Source organism: Salvelinus fontinalis, chromosome 14 (genome assembly GCF_029448725.1).
Source record: "Salvelinus fontinalis isolate EN_2023a chromosome 14, ASM2944872v1, whole genome shotgun sequence".
Lineage (NCBI taxonomy): Eukaryota > Metazoa > Chordata > Actinopteri > Salmoniformes > Salmonidae > Salvelinus > Salvelinus fontinalis.
The window spans coordinates 49,853,224-49,870,817 of NC_074678.1; the positions used below are offsets into that span (position 1 = coordinate 49,853,224).

At 46.6% G+C, this 17,594-nt stretch overlaps 1 protein-coding gene across 19 annotated transcripts in view; it reads left to right on the forward strand.

Annotated features, from left to right (window-relative positions):
* LOC129811066 (receptor-type tyrosine-protein phosphatase S-like) overlaps window positions 1–17,594 on the forward strand; it is a 278,327-nt gene that overhangs the window by 137,660 nt on the left and 123,073 nt on the right. For all 19 annotated transcript variants that reach the window (XM_055862203.1, XM_055862204.1, XM_055862195.1 and 16 more), the window contains 2 exons: window positions 6,483–6,628; window positions 10,088–10,229. In XM_055862203.1, coding sequence (XP_055718178.1) covers window positions 6,483–6,628; window positions 10,088–10,229 — 288 coding nt within the window. The remainder of the gene's footprint in view (window positions 1–6,482; window positions 6,629–10,087; window positions 10,230–17,594) is intronic.

A 17,594-nucleotide genomic window follows, 5' to 3' on the forward strand; every position in this document is an offset into this window, starting at 1 on the left:
CGCTAGATTCGCCAGGCAAGGCGAGGATTACAGTACATCGGGTGGTGAGAGATGCCAAATGAGCCCTCAGAAACTCCACTGTGTGGCACAGGATTAGCACGGGCTGCCAATTGTTTATTGGTGGGACTCGGTGGAAGCTATTATCTGTCAACAGCAAAGGTCTAACATGGGACCTACACCAGTCAATGAGTGGAGGATCAGGAGCCATACGTCCTCCAGCATCGCTACAGCTAGAATGGGGAAATTGGGTTCTCCTCATACATCAAACCTCCGCCTCAGTGGTTCCCATGACAGTTTACACCACCGATGTAACTCCGCAGTGGGGTATCGGAGCAAACGGCCAGGAAGCCCAACCAACCACTTCTTTTCCCATACACCCGTGCTCCTGCTTCTTTCGTTCTTCTGCTTCCTGATTCAACCTCTTCGTCACAGCAGTTGATTGGCCCTGGCCAGGAGCAAAGAGTGTGCGAGAGACAGAAACCCGAGACAAAAGAGCAAGAGAGGCAGGGGTATAGAAACAGAGGCCAGTTTCCATAGCGATAGATCTTGCCTGGGCAGCCGGTGAAAATTGGTTCCTGATTGATGGGGGCTTGATGTTTTGAAGCCTGGGGGGTGTTGGGGGGTTGAGGGTGGATGGGTCTTAAGCCAGGCCCTAGCCAGTCGGGTAGCTGTAACAAGTGACGAGCTAGCATGCTGAGATCTGTGGATGTGGGCCTACCTCACACAGCTGAACCACAAATATCTATGCTTACGTAGGTTAGTAACGATGTGGTGCTTACTTGAAAACTCATGTTTTTGTCCCTAAGACATTTCTTCTTCATTACTGACCAAATGTATTACCGTCCAGCATTGAAAAAGGATAGTGTCCTGTCAGAAAATGCTGACAGGGCTAATCCAATTTGTACACATTAGTAATTATGGTGTGCATGTTTGGTTGTGTGCGTTGTAAAGATTATGTGGCCCTCAAGTATAGCAGTTTCTTTTGTTCTCTAAGCCAGCAGCATTTACTAAAAAATGACACAAAAATCACTCTAACCTTCCTCCACTGTTATTGGCCTCTGGAGTATTAGAGAGGAAGGTCAAAGTAGGTGGTGAATAGCACCTCTAATATGTCCAAATGTTCCTTTCACCACCAAATAAGCCTGTAAAAGGTGTTATCGGCTGTAAAAGGTGCCTATTTTGATCAGGATGACAGACAAGTGGCTTCTACCCATCACCCCTTTTTTCACCAATCATTCAATGGGTAGATGAGGTGCAATTTCTGCCCTCTTCTTTCCTAAGCCACATCATAATGGGTCCTATTTATTCTCCAAAAAGCTTTTCATCGATTACAGTGTTACACATTTAACCAAACCTTACTATTGCCTAATTTACCTACTAAATGGCAATCTGGAGGTAGTGCCAATGGAACTCGCACTCACATGGAGCGAAATGCTATTTCAAAGGAGGCGTTGTCATTTCTCTTATCCGGGCGAGCAGAACGTACCAGTCAGTAGAGGGATACTACATTAGCAAAACAAGTGTCTGCTTTACACAGTATGGGTTAGCCTTCCCCGCTAGCAGCGGCTGTTGGCTCAATACACATTCCATTCCATGTCCCTGTGAAGATAGCTCACTACCCACATTTCCGGTTATTTCCGCCACCGATGCCGTCTCCTGCTTGGAAGATAAACTGGGGTCCCGTTTGCTTTATCGGTGTAAAGCTGTACGTTTCTCGATTTGAAAGAGGCCTGGGATAGAGGGAGATAATGAGGGACAGCTCAGCTGAGGTGGAATGAGAAACAGGAGTAACGAAAGTCCAAATAGGATTCATCTAATGATACTTATTGAAACCAATAACCCACTTGTCAGTGATACACCGGTTTGTTATTGTGGACTTTTTTTCAGGCATTACAGTAAAATTGCCTAGATAACATCCAGGGTATACCTAGATCATAATGCGTTTGTATTCTGGTTGAATTTTCAATATCATATTGTTTAGTAGTGATGTTGCTTATCATGGTGGAATGAGAAAGCAATTTATTTTCAATAGCCAATTTCTATCATGCAATTACTGCCTGCGTGACAGTGGTGTTCAGACGCTGAATAAAGGGTTGAATTCAGCAATAACCACCAGCGGTATGCCTGAGGCAGGAGGCAATTGAAAATATTAAAAGGTTAATTATGCTGATCTCGGTTGTCATCCACGCACACGCACACACACACACAGTGCATTGTATTTAGAGACGTACAGACATGGGCATGCATTTGCTCACACACACACACACACACACACACACACACACACACACACACACACACACACACACACACACACACACACACACACACACACACACACACACACACACACACACACACACACACACTATCTACCTACTTTTCATAATAGCCAACTTTCTGTCAGATCCTCTGTTCTCAGCTGGGTATAAAACAGTTCCTGAGGCCAGGAGTGACGCGTGTAGGAGCTTCACGTCTGCTCTGTTAGCTCACTGGACTCTGAAGGCTTCGCTGCCTTTTCCTCAATCTCTCGCGCTTTCCGTTTCTACTTTTCCCATCCCTCTCTTTGATTTCTCTTCTCTCTCCATTGCTCTCCTTTTTTTTCTTCTCCTCCCTGTTCCCCATCTCTTTTCAGCCCCTTTATTCGTTCACTCTCCGAAGGCTTCTGCTGTGGGTTTAACCTAGGAGAGAGAACCTCATGAGTAGCTTGGTATTGGTATTTGGTTCTGAACAAACAGTAAAAACTCAAACCAAGTGTATTCAACCCACTGGGTACCTCAGCTGCAAGCACAACATACAAGTCATACAAGCACACGTTGATACCTTTCGACTAGGCGGAGTCACCTCTTGCATGTCTAAGATAAACAATCCTTGTCTGTTGCTAGGCAGGAACTCAGTCTGTTCCTCATACTGGTATTGTCATGGTTCTCTGCCCCCCCCCCCCCCTCCCAGAGATTTCTTCTTCTCTGTATGTAATGATTGTAGTTAACACAACTAACTAATCGAAGAGAGCTGCAACTTAACTGACACTGGAATATAAAATGTATCATATATATATATAATATTAGTCTTAATAATAATAATAATTATTATTATATTATTTAATACGGGCCCAGGAGTCATTTAAAAAATATATATATATCCATATGCGTTGAACTGTTGACCTTATCTTATCATACCACCCTGCATACCACTGCTGGCTTGCTTCTGAAGCTAAGCAGGGTTGGTCCTGGTCAGTCCCTGGATGGGAGACTAGATGCTACTGGAAGTGGTGTTGGAGGGCCAGTAGGAGGCACTCTTTCCTCTGGTCTAAAAAAAAATATCCCAATACCCCAGGGCATTGCCCTGTGTAGGGTGCCGTCTTTCGGATGGGACGTTAAACGGGTGTCCTGACTCTCTGAGGTCATAAAAGATCCCATGGCACTTATCGTAAGAGTAGGGGTGTTAACCCCGGTGTCCTGGCTAAATTCCCAATCTGGCCCTCAAACCATCAAGGTCACCGAATAATCCCCAGTTTACAATTGGCTCTTTCATCCCCCTCCTTTCCCCTGTAACTATTCCCCAGGTCGTTGCTGTAAATGAGAACGTGTTCTCAGTCAACTTACCTGGTAAAATAAAGGATAAATAAAATAAATAAAAGAAAATCTCTAGTTGAGTTCCACACACCTCCGTGTACTAGTTCTACAGCAACTGGCCTGCAAGGAGCTGAAACTGAAACTGGCCTGCCAGGAACTGAAACTGAAACTGGCCTGCCAGGAACTGAAACTGAAAATGGCCTGCCAGGAACTGAAACTGAAACTGGCCTGCCAGGAACTGAAACTAGGCTGTTACTCTTCGCCTCCTTCCTTAGAAATATGAATATTCTGCAATAGCATGTTTGAACGGCTATGAACATTCCATACGTCCCCTTGTCTCACACAGTGACTTTCGAACCACAAGGTTCCCATTGACACCTTGACGTATACATTTCTTATACATAGAAAGTAATTCATATGTTCTAATATGGTGACGTGAATAAGTATATTTCATGCCAGAATCCCACAGTATTATTTAATGGTGGAGATCAGGAGAAAGCTCCTGATTAACCGGCTGGTCTAATGGGCACTGGGCCTGGGGACCCAACCGGAGTCGGCCAGTATAGAGGCAACTCACAGCTTGCCCATGTAAATATCTCTTCTATTCAAAAAGCGGATCAATTACCCCCGTTTATATAATCATATGTATTATGATTTAAAAGGCTTAAAAAACGGATCCTTGATCTTCTCTTTTTTAATACGGGCCCAGGAGTCGTAGTCTCTAAGGTGAGCATAGTGGAGAGGAATGCTCAACAAAATGCAGCTGAAAGCCACGCACCTGTAGCTTTTGCTAAAGGAAGATACAATCACTGAGATCCAGCAAGATTCTGCAGTCAATATTTCCGTGTCTACTCATTCGACAGTCGCAGGGATCAATTCGTCAAGACGCCGACAAGATAGCCGGAAAAGGTGAATCCCCTCTGCTTCTTTTCTAAGGGAGAAATGACACAATCGTATCTCTTGTTCCTTTCATCAGGGGACGGTATTACTGTACCATAGGAGAAGGCTGTTGCTTGCTTGTCGGAATATTCTCTGTGGCGTTGTTGGCTGGCTGCCACGGGTCATCAGCCTGAGCCTCGTTTCATCTCTCGCCATCGCGTCATTTGTATTGTTTGTTGTTGAGCCGCAACGTGCATCACGTATAGAGGACACCTTGGCCGGCCTCCCATCGCTGGAGCTGCATCTTGAATGGGACCCTATTACGTATGGTACCCTATTAAGAATTTAGCGCACTACCTTTGACCAGGGCCCGTAGGGTTCTGGTCAAAAAGTAGTGCACTATTTCAGGAATAGGGGGCCATTTGGGATGCGGCCTAGGAATATTGTAGGGAACCTCAAGAGAGACTTTTGAGAACTTTTATAGAACTTTCTGTGCTACGCTTCTGCTGTCCTCAGGCTCTCGCTCTCTCTCGCTCTCTCTCGCTCTCTCTCTGTCTCAATCTCGCTCTGTCTCAATCTCGACCTCTCTTTCAGTCCCTTCCCTCAACCACCGTCTCTCTCTTTCTTCCTCTCTCTCCCTCTACCCCTCGCTCCCTCTATTTTCATTTTCTACCCCACCCACTCATCCACCTTTTGTCTCTCCTTCTCCCTCCCTCCCAGCCAGCCCCCTCCCTCTCCCTCCTCCCTCTCTCTCTCTCCAGCTCTCTCTCCTGTCCCTAATCAAATGCAGCAGAGCTCTCCTCCGTGTGTGTTTATAGGGGCCCAGGGAGAGGAGAGAGAGTAAAGAGAGAGCGGGCCTGCCTGCCCACGGTCCGTTAATTATTAATCCACATGAACGCGCCCCGCACGTTTGATCATCCCTACGCCCCCGAGTTAACAAGTTCCCCCAGAGAGTTTCCTCTACCCGGCTTGTTGTTGTGAGATCTGACCCACCAGAAAACGAGCTAAGAAACTCCAAAGTAGCGCCGTCCTCCCAGGCAACTCTGGTAATATCAGAGAATATTAGGAAGATGGCGAACATGTTATTGTTGATTAGAGTTTTTCAGTGAAGATGAGGGATGTTAGGTTAAAAAAAAAACTTCAGAAACCTGGGAAGCAAAGCGTTAAGTTGATTTGTAATGCGGAACAAACGACTTCTCTCACTTCTCCTATCTTGCCTAAAGCTCCTGTCAGCCCCCACAGCCGATTGGAATGTCCAACAACGAACGCAGGCAGCCTTCCTGGCATGGATGTTCGTCATCCTCTTATCCCGCCATCCCTTTCTTCGGTTGGCGTTTGCGTGTGCGCGTCTGGCGCGGCCAGTGAGGGACGTGTGTGGGTTTTGGATGGGCTCTCTGTGAGTGACGTGTGTGTGCGTGTGTGCGTTTATGTATGGGGGGGGGGTGGGGGCTTAAAATCAAGACAGAAGCTGCTCTGCGGGCGCTTTATTATTCATTGCTCCGTTAAATTATTCATGTTGGCGTCAGCGTGTCAGGGTGTGCATTGTCTGTAGTGTAATTACCTCTGCGTTGATGCACGGCCGCTCGCTTCCCTTCCTTCCACCGGCTCTCTATACATCCAAGCGCCACGATTCCCCTCGCCTCTCCCGTCTGCAGACTGCAGTTTTCCATAGGCTCTCTCTGCAGCACATGGAGTGGGTGTGTCTAACCGTGACATTATACAGCGGACGATGTGAGGAATTCCAAAGGCCACTCAAGACTTTATTATCTTCTCGTACAATGAAAGTGTGTGCACACGAGCTTTTCGAAATGTAATTACCTTCATTTGCAGCTACAACTGGCCCCGTAATGAATTGGGTTATCTTCACTGGAGCTTGCTGTTGCATCACTTTGTTCTCTTAAATCTGTTTGAATGCCTTCTTCTTCTCTCTCACTCTCTCTCTCTGTCTCTCTCTCTCTCTCTGTCTCTCTCTCTCTCTCTCTGTCTCTGTCTCTCTCTCTCTCTCTCTGTCTCTCTCTCTGTCTCCAGCGCCACCAAGGTTCACTAAAGTTCCCGTCGACCAGATCGGTGTATCCGGGGGCGTGGTCTCGTTCGTGTGCCAGGCGACGGGAGACCCCAAGCCTCGGGTGAGCTGGAACAAGAAGGGGAAGAAGGTCAACTCCCAACGCATTGAGGTGAGACATTGAAGGCTTGTGACCTTACACTGCCCCAAACTGCTGTGGAGAGGGTATGGCATTATGAATAACCCCCCCCCCCTATATGAATACACGTAGTCTATACCAAGTTTTTTCCAAAGCAACTTACAGTACAGTGAGTGCACACATTTTGGTATATGCGGCCCCAGCGGGAATTGAACCCTCGACTCTGGCGTTGCGAGTGCTCTTACCAGCTGAGCAACACGTCTATTGATTCACTTGACACGGATGTATCACTTTTCTGTTTCAACCAAGGTTAGCTCGGTAGATCGCTCCCTTCAGATTTCCTTGTACTAGCACACAAACTACCCCACAATTAGTTGCCATGACAGACAAGGGTTTGCATTTAACCAGGCATCAATTGTAGGACACCAGCGCATGTTGAGTGACATGACTTTGCACGGTGCCAATACACTCTACTTGTCCTCTTGCACTTGAATGACTAGCTGAATGAAACGTCAGTAGTGGCGGCTGCCGGGTCTACATTCCCCTATGCTCGCGTTGCATTATTTCTGATGTTTGTTTGTTGTGTGTCCCTGCGTGAGCCCAGATGCCGGCTCTGAAGTCGTGATTGATGCTCAGTGTTTCCTTAATTAAAACTCGCTCCTCGCGCCGACAATGTACACACACAAACATACACACACACACACTCTCTCAGTGAACACACACACACGCACACACTCACATTAACAACGCTGCCAGCTCACTGGGAAGGAGAGAAGAAGGTGAGAAGATGGAACCCTGGCATGAAGTGGAGCACAATGAAGAAGAAGAAGAAAAAGAAGGGAATGAGAGAAGTGTCATACAATTCTGCCAGCAGTGGAAGAACACACACGCACGCACGCGCTGGGAAGGAGAGAAGAGGGGGAGAAGAGCACAAAGAGGAGCACGAAATGGAACCCTGGCACGAAGAGGAGCATGACAAAAAATGGATAAATAAGCCAGTGAAATATCATCATGGAGGGCAAAAGCAGTCCAACCCGTGCTGTTTTTGCATTTTGCGTTCTCCCTCCGCCGCGTACTAAAGACAAACCCAAACCCAAGGGTATTTAGCCAGCGATTGAGCTCTGGGTCAAATTATGGCTCTTTCTTTTCTTTTAAACAGTCATTTTACGAAGGAGGTCAGAAATCGTTGCGTTCCCCCTCCAGCAGCTTTGTGCTTTGATATTGACTGGGATGTGCACTCAGTCACAGTTACTCTTCCTCATCAGTGTGGTGGGTTTGAGAGTTATCGTGGCTCGACGCCGAAACCTTTCCTTCGGCTGACAAAGAGCACAGCAGCACGTCACTGCACACGGTCACCCGTATCGATCCAATGTGTTCGTTCTCTCCCTTATATGACGATGAAATGACATGCGTAGTGCAACATATGAGTACAATACAGTGCAACATAAGAGTACAATACAGTGCAACATAAGAGTACAATACAGTGCAACATAAGAGTACAATGCAGTGCAACATAAGAGTACAATACAGTGCAACATAAGAGTACAATACAGTGCAACATAAGAGTACAATACAGTGCAACATAAGAGTACAATACAGTGCAACATAAGAGTACAATGCAGTGCAACATATGAGTGCAATACAGTGCAACATATGAGTGCAATACAGTGCAACATATGAGTACAATACAGTGCAACATAAGAGTACAATATGAGCACACTCGGACAGTTATGTTCTGATTATTAGTAAACATGGCTGAGCATGAGTGTATGTGTTTTGAAAAGGTACTTATATCTTATCATAATTCTCTTAATGTACGGCTTTGAACATTTAAATACCTTAGCCTAAAAGCAAACCTCAGCCTATGGTTACCTTTTCTTAAGACTTTGCCACTGGACTAGCATAGTGATGTCCTGGCTCATATTTTGAAGCTTTGCAGCAAAAAAATATATAAAGTACCAGTCAAAAGTTTAGACACACCTTCTCATTCAAGGATTTTTCCTCATGTTTTACTACTTTCTACATTGTAGAATAATAGTTAAGACATCAAAACTATGAAATAACACATATGGAATCAAGTAGTAACCAAAAAAAGTGGAATGCTTTTCCAATAGTCTTGAAGGAGTTCCCACATATGCTGAGCACTTGTTGGCTGCTTTTCCTTCACTCTGCGTTCCAACTCATCCCAAACCATCTCAATTGGGTTGAGGTTGGGTGATTGTGGTGACCAGGTCATCTCATGCAGCACTCCATCGCTCTCCTTCTTAGTCAAATAGCACTTACACAGCCTGGAGGTGTGTTGGGTCGTTGTCCGGTTGAAAAACAGATTATAGTCCCACTAAGCGCAAACCAGATGGGATGACGTATCGCTGCAGAATGCTGTGGTAGACATACTGGTTAAGTGTGCCATGAATTCTAAATAAATCACTGACAGTGTCACCAGCAAAGCACCCCCACATCATCAAACCTCCTCCTCCATGCTTCACGGTGGGGACCACACACGCGGAGATCATCTGTTCCCCAACTCTGCGTCTCACAAAGACATAGTGGTTCGAACCAAAAATCTCAAATTTGGACTCCTCAGACCAAAAGACAGATTTCCACCAGTCTAATGTCCATTACTCGTGTTTCTTGGCCCAATCAAGTCTCTTATTATTATTTCTTTGCAGCAATTCGACCATAAAGGCCTAATTCACACAGTCTCCTCTGAACAGTTGATGTTGAGATGTGTCTGTTACTTGGACTCTGTGAAGCATTTATTTGGGCTGCAATTTCTTAGGCGGGTAACTCTAATGAGCGTATCCTCTGCAGCAGAGGTAACTCTGGGTCTTCCTTTCCAGTGGCGGTCTTCATGAGAGCCAGTTTCATCATAGCGCTTGATGGTTTTTGCGACTGCACTTGAAGAAACTTTCAAAGTCCTCTAAAATGTTCCGCATTGCCTGACCTTCATGTCTTAAAGCAGTGGTCCTCAACCTTTTCTGAGTCAAGATCACGTTCGCAGTCAAAAAGCAAGCCGAGATCTACTGCTCAGATTTTTTTTTACATTAACCTCACATAAAGAGTTTTGTATGAATGAGTTTTGGGCAGTAGGCCTAATACATTATCACAACATATTGGATATAAGATTGGCCTGCCGATATTGTTAATCAGACCATATTACAGTTCAGAACTCATGAAGCTGGTTGAGAGAATTCCAAGAGTGTGCAAAGCAAAGGGTGGCTACTTTGAAGAATATCAAATCTAAAATATATTTTGGTTACTACATGAATACATATGTCTTATTTCACAGTGTTGACATCTTAACTATTATTCTACAATGTAGAAAGATAAAGAAAACCCAAAAGTCCTTTTGACTGGTACTGTATATGTGAAAGGAAGGGGTCCCTAGGCGCTATACCTGGAGTGGTTGAGCCTTATTCTAGAAGTATAGTTAGGTTGTCTTTATCTCAGAAACAGATAGCTCTAACGTTATACCATTTCTCTCTGACAAAGACGATAGAGTTCGATGAGGGCGCCGGAGCCGTGCTTCGGATCCAGCCTCTACGAGCGCCGCGGGATGAGAATATCTACGAGTGCGTGGCGGAGAACAGCGAGGGCGAGGTCAACGTCAATGCCAAGCTGTCCATCATCAGAGGTGAGTCACTCGGCGGCGACTAATGATGAGGTCATTGGCCATGGACCAATGGGACCCATGGTCCAATAGTCTGATAATATTATCTTCCTGTCGCACCAATATTCTCAGATAGCTTCCTGCGTAGATAGTGTTAGCTTATTTATTTTGTATTATTATTTTGTAGCTCTTTCTAGCTCTTTCTAGCTCCCTATAACCCTATGTTGGTTTAAATGTTTTAACCCTGTATGGCTAAAACCTACTAGGACATGAGGAAAGCTGATCCTACGTCAGTCACTAGGTGCACTTCCTGGTCTGTTGTGGGTGATATCTACCAAGCGTCATTCTGCATTGCAACTAATCAACTCTCCATTCAGAGAGGAATGTTCAGCTTCCGTATCCCAATAGCAGCAGACAGGGTGCTAACAGGGATCATTGCCTGGATAGAGGGTCTGAAGAAAGCCCTCTGATTGGTCTAGAGAGAGGGCCTGAAGAAAGCCTTGTGATAGGTCACACAGGGACACACGGGATCTTAGAGGGAGGTAGCAGACAGATGTGTGAGACGTGTTGTATCCCAAATGGGTCCCTTCATAGTGCACTTATTTTGACGAGAGCCCTATGGGCCCTGGTCAAAAGTGGTGCACTATATAGGGAATAGGGTGCCATTTGGGACATAGACATGAGGTGGTGTAAATAGCACACTCATGCTGCAGGAGTTCCCTGAGACAAGAGTGTCAACTGACTAGCACAGGATTAAGTCATTCTCTCTCTCTCTCTCTCTCTGCTGTGTACACTGATGAGAAGGGAGGGGAGTGAGAGGGGGAGGGATTGGTGATTGGTAAAGAAAACCCACTTTATTTGGATAGTTCAAATGAACTGCTTTCTAAGGTTATGGTTAAGGTTAGGTTTAGAATAAGGGTTAGAGTTAAGGGCTAGGGTTAGGGTTAGTAGATAGTTAATTGAATTGTTACTGATAGTCTGTAGAGCATCTACAGATGGACTATCCAAATAAAGTCTTACCGAACACAGGAACCGTGGTCCTTATATTGGCCACAATCTTTCAAATGGAAAGAGCCACCTTACGATTGGTGCCAAACAGTATGTAGTACCCGCACGGTGTGGATTTGTTTCGAGTCCCCCACTGCATTGTTGGTTTAGGGCTTATAAGTAAGCATTTCACAGTAAGGTCTACACCTGTTATATTCTTGCTCATGTGACAAATAAAATTAGATTCGATTTGATTTAGGTTGATGAATGTTCAAGGTAATACTCGGGCAGATATTAATGTCCCGGTCACTCTTGTTGTCCCGTCATGCTTTGCGGCCTCACTGCCTCCCATGTTGTGGCTCATCCTGTTTGTCCATTCTGGCACTACTGTATTGGCTTTACGTCACACTTGGACAGGGACAAGAGCTTTACTGTCTGTTCTCTCGCCATTCTCGCTCCATTCTCTCGCTCTCTATTTCTCTCTCTCTTCATCTCTCTCTCTCTCTCTCTCTCTCTCTCTCTCTCTCTCTCTCTCTCTCTCTCTCACACATACACATGCACACAAGCATACACACATACACACTCCCTCGCTCTCTATCGCTCTCCTTCTCTCGCTGTCTCTCTCTCTCTCTTTCGTTCTCCCTCCCTCTCCCACTCTCTGTCTCCTCCACTGCTGCCATCTGTCCCGGTTGTGGCTGTGACTGGGGCTTGGGCTGAGCCGTAGAGCTGGCAGTAGCTTGTGGTGGTGCAGTCGTGAAGCTCCTCTCCTGTGCTGACTGGACCAGGGCCCAGGATCCGGGGTTATTGTCGGCAGCCACAGTCTTACATGGCAATCCAGGCTTTGGGGCAGGGCCCAGGTGGCCGTGCACCGTCACACAACACAGGCCCCTCAGGCAGGCAGAGACCGGGCTCTCTCTTTCCAGGCATAGGGCTGGAGGGTGGAAGGGGGTGGGTGGGGCTGTAGGGTGGAGGCTGTTGGGGGTGGAGGAGAGAGGATAAGCCCCCCCCTCTCTCCATCTGTGTCGAGGCATTGCCTCGTACAGGTTTATCAGCCGAGTAGGCTGGGACTGGGTGAGAGAGAGGGGACGGGGGAGGGGGGAGAGGGAAGTGGAGGGAGAGGGGATTTTGGACAAAAGCTTAGGGGAGAGAGAGAATGGACAAGGTATAAGGGACAGGGGATAGAGTACACTGTATACTGTGTAAGAGAAAAGGGGTAACCGTGAATAGGAGAGAGAGAACAATGGGTTATAGAGGTCAGGGGTCAGGGGATGTTGAACAAAGACTTGGAGATGTAGGACATGAGGCAAGGGACATGGTGCTAGTGAACAAACACACACAAACACACCCTCCCTCCACACACACACACACACACACACACACACACACACACACACACACACACACACACACACACACACACACACACACACACACACACACACACACTCCTCTTGTGCTCTTCTACTTCAACAAGATCTCACAGTTTCCCTTCGAAATTCGACGTTGAACATCTATTTCCGACGTACTAATTCCGCGTGGTCACAGGGTTAATTCCGCGTCATTACAGGGCTAAACAATTCAAAGGTTAACAGTTCAGTGATTACGTTTATGGCTATGGTTTGGGAAAGGCTTAAAACCAAAAAAACGAAAAAATGACGCGCCAATACATCAGTATTCTTAGTATTCTCTCGGCTTGTTAGAGCGTTGTGAACTGCTGGAGCACAGCGCTCTTCGACTCCGAGCATCATGAGTTCGCGGCCAGCAGTAGTATTCTTCTTGTGTCCTCAGAGGAAGGCATGGATCGACTTTTTCGGGACCTTTTCAAACATCTGAAATCGAAGTCTATTTCTAGTGATCAGGCTGCTCTATTCAGCATTAGTATTGAGAAGCGGTGCCCTGTCTCTAGCCGTGTTCCTGCGCTGTCCCGAGTCTGGCAGAGGTGCGTTTAGGCGTGTGACACTTCCTGGCCGCTACAGTAGAATAGTGAGCTGAATGCCTAAGATACAGGGCCATCTGCCTTTTGCACCCAGTCCTCTGGAAGTCCTTGGGAAGACTATAGACACCTGCAATTTCTTTCCTTTCTGTATCCTTCTCTCTGTTTCCTTTTCATTTCTCTCTCTCTCTTCTTCTCTTCCTTCCCATCTGCCTTCTGTACTTCCTTCCTCCGTATTTTGCTCCTCACCGTTTCTCACCCTCTGTTGTCCCGCCTCTCTATTTCTCTCTCTCTGTGGGTCACCTCTCTTCTTTTATTTTATTTCTTGTCTATCCTGTTTTTACTGGCTGTGGACCTCTCTCTCTGCTCTCTCTCTATCCCTCTTTCACATTCTTTCGTTCTCTGCCTGTTAACCCTGGCTATGGCCCGGCCTGGCACTTTGTGCCCCCCCCCCCCCCCCCCCCCCGCCCCTCTGTTTCACACACACGCAAGTACGCATATGCACACGCGCACACGCACACACACATAGAGAGACACACACACACACAGAGGGAGAAACACACACTCGTTCTCCCCGTCTCTCTCTCATCCTCCTCCTACTCCCACTTTCCCATCTTTTTCATCCTCATTGCCTCCCAGGGTGGAACTAATCCCAACCTCTCCTCTCCTCCTGTAGTGTGCCTGGATAAACTCCACTGTAGCCCTGACCGAGGCCTCTCTTCTCTGCCATGCTCACTTTCTCCCTCTCTTTTCTGCCTCTCTCACTCTCTAGGACAACTCAAACACAGGTGCTGGGATTTTGAAGCTATATAGTTGCCTATTTCTCAGGCTTTTTCACTCTATTGGGTCCGCTCTCTCTCTGTTTCTTTCTTTCTGTTGTATTTCTCTCTCTGTTTCTTTCTCCCATCTGTCATTCATTTTCATTCCTCCTTTCCCCCCCCCCCTCTCTCTCTGTGACACTACTAGCTGAGTGAGCTCGTTAGTGAGTAGAGTGGTGTAGCGCGGGCGGGGCGAGGCCACCAGGCTCGTTTGATCAGGCAGCCTGCTAATTGGCTGCTTTCCTGGAGGTACCAGGAAGTGGTGTTTGTTCTGCGACTCACTGCCCATGCCGATTTAATTGGATTCCGCCAACACACACAGTTACGCACAAACGCATGCACTGACACGCATGCACACGCGCACACACTGGGGTTTTTACGTCCCACTTTTATCACAACCCCCGTGTCCACACAGCTATTTTAATATCACCTCTGGCTCAACTCAAGTCTCGGGGCAAATTGCGTTGACATCCTCTGGCCTGGCAAATGAAAGTGGGCTCCCTTTGCCTCCCGTCATCGTTCGAAATGAAAAAGCCTGGCTACGTCGCAAACGGCATACTATTCCCAAGGTAATGCGCTATTTTTGATCAGGGCCCGAGTGCAATACTTTTGACCAGGGTACTACATAGGGAATAGGGTGCCATGTAGAAAGCAGGGCTCTGCGTCAGGTATAACCCCGCTCCCTAACCGCTGCCCTGGCCGGGTGTGCTATCCTATGAGTCATCCCGTGCTCTAAATCGTATCGGCCCCACTCCATCCTCGCCTCTGATTTGGCCAAGAGTGGAGAGAGAGGAGTCGGCGGAGGGAGAGAACGAATGTGGTTTGCAGACAAACCTCCAACTTCACCACTGCTGCCCAGCCCTCCCCTGGTAGTTTGCTGTGAGCAAAGCCACTGTGGGCCACAAACAGGACCCAATCAACCCCCCAAATAGCTTCAGCCCCAAACGCTGCTGGGCACCAATTTCTCAGATTAAAATAAAACGAGAGAGCGGAGAGGGAGGGAGGGCTTTTGGCTCCAGGCCAAGCCTTAGGACGTCCTTCCACATTTCCCTCCCTCTGTCTCCTTATTCTCTTCTCTCCTTCTCTTCCCTCTCCCATTGTCTCTCTGTATTTCTTTAGAGAGAGATCTCACTCTCTCCCTCTCTCCCTCCCTCCCTCCCTCCCTCCCTCCACCGGTCGAGGCAGTTCAGTGCAGTAGCTGCAGTGGTTGACGGCCGGCCCCGGGGGTGGCAGGGTATTAGCGAGCGACGTGTTCTTAAAGCCGCGCCGTGAATGATTTGGAGTAACGGAGCGTGGCTGATGATCATTCCCGCTGTATTCCTCCGGAAAGCCCGAGTGCAGCTGGAAAGAAAAAGTGCATTATCATGCATTAGGGAGCCGGAGGGGCGCTTACACAACACAGGCCTGAGAAATAGTGTGTGTTTTTTTTGGTTTTCCTATCCTTGTGGGGGGGATAAGAAGTCCTCACAAGGACCAATGTTATTTTCGGGTTAGGGTTAGAGTTGAAATTAGGGTTAGAATTAGAGTTAGGGGTTTAGGTTAGAGTTAGGTAAAGGGTTAGGGTTGAAATAGGATTTGGAATGGGAATAAATAGTTTGATCCCCACAGGTATAGTCAAATAAAACGTGTGTGGGTACGTGCATGTGCATATCGCAGCGGGTGTGTGTGTCCGTGCACGTGTGTGTGCGTGTGTGTATGTGTGTGCCTGTACGTCCTGATCTCAGTTTTTAAAAAACGTTTTCTTGTTTATATGTTCCCCATGTCCAGGGACTGCAGACGTAAATGAGACTGTCAGCTAAAACTGGTGCAACGGACACCTCCGTTCTCAGACTCTGAGACGTATGTTCTGTTGTACGTTTTCCCTGTCGAATAAACAAAAAAACAAAAAAATGATATGTGAGTGTGCATGTGATCCTACATAGCTGGGAAGGTGTCAGGGAGACACTTGTAGCTAGCCAGGAAGGTGACAATGGGTGGGTCTGGGACAGGCAGGGAGGACACTAAGTGCGAGGGATACATGAATGGATAAGTATTGACTTCCAGACCCCAACCACCCACCTGCCCACTGCATATTCAATACGTCTCAAATGGCACCCAATTCCCAATATAGTGCACTGCACTACATAGGGAATAGGGTGCCGTTTGGGAAGCAGGCATTCACTATCTTTTTCCTGCTGTCCCCTATTAGGATACCCATTGGAGTAGCCATAGAGACATAGAGAAGCAGGGTTAAATGGTTCTTCATGTACAATCAGCAAGTCCTTCTCTATTGGCCGGCTGAGCACGTGAGCAATACCCAGGACCCCTCTCTTAATAGAGAACAAATCAAATTCAAATCAAATTGTATTTGAGTGTTTGTGTGTGTGACATTTTTCCTCTGCTAAATTCTCCCACTCTTTCTCCCTATCCATTGATCCCCTGTTCCCGTTCTCCTTCAGTAGACACTCCATCCGTGACTCTGAATTTATAAGTGTGTTTGTGTGCAGTATATTTGTGTGTGATGCATGTGAGTGCGTCCATGCATGTCACAGTGTGTGTGTGTGTGTGTGTGTGTGTGTGTGTGTGTCTGTGTCTGTGTCTGTGTCTGTGTCTGTGTCTGTGTGTGTGTGTGTGTGTGTGTGTATACAGTATGTGTGTTCATGCATGATGCATCTCTCTCCATTATCTTGGTTTGGCCGGCTCCTTGGCTGCTCTCCGACTCCGTCGTGCTTCTGTGGCTCATGGGTAATTGTGTCGTGCTGGGCAGGGCAGAGGTCACCACACCCCAACAACAGACTGAATCAGGAGCCTAATTGGCCAGTTAAATAAGGCCACCAGTGAAAAGGAAACCCCCGATTGGCTGGGACAGATTTAACAACGAGACAAGTTTACAATTGACCTCCCAACTGGGGTGAGGGAAAGAGAATGTGTTTTATTTCATGTACAGTTCCCACTTCAATGATCTACACTTGTGTCGTTGTTATATCATTACTTACATGAAAAGCTAATTGTTTCAGTGATAGTCTTTGTTTCGTATCACTTTCATTCTTGTTAAAACCTGTGAATCAAATGTGACAGAAAGCACGTCGTAATAGTAGAGAAGTAGCGAAAGGAGGAGGGAGTGACATTTTATTTTTATTTTTTTACGATTTTATAGTATTTTTTTAAAATAAACAACACAAAATATTCACATACAAACAGCAACATCATACATACATCAACTACATCACACCTACTCAGACCCACTAGCACACACCCCCATCACTTTCCACCACGTGGCCTGACACTGCACCAATTTGTTTCTCTCCATAGCCAACACACTTTCAATATTTTTTCAATCAGAAATCATTTGATTTGTCCATTGTGTTAATGATGGCGAATGGATTGATTTCCACGTTTTTTTGTATAAATGTTTTCAAGATGAGCGATGAGAAGAGAATCGTCCAACCCATCGGGTCTTGACATATGCAGACAGACGGATTAAAATGAAGTTCACATTGTAATGCTTCTGACAGCTAACTTTCTAGCTCTGCCCACGACTTCAGGACTTTATAGCATTCCCAGAAAGCACGGATTATTGAGTCATTATTAGTTTTACACTTAAGACATGACTCTGCCGTTGTGCTGTAGAATTTGTGAATTTTGTCTCTTCGATAATAAATTCTATACATT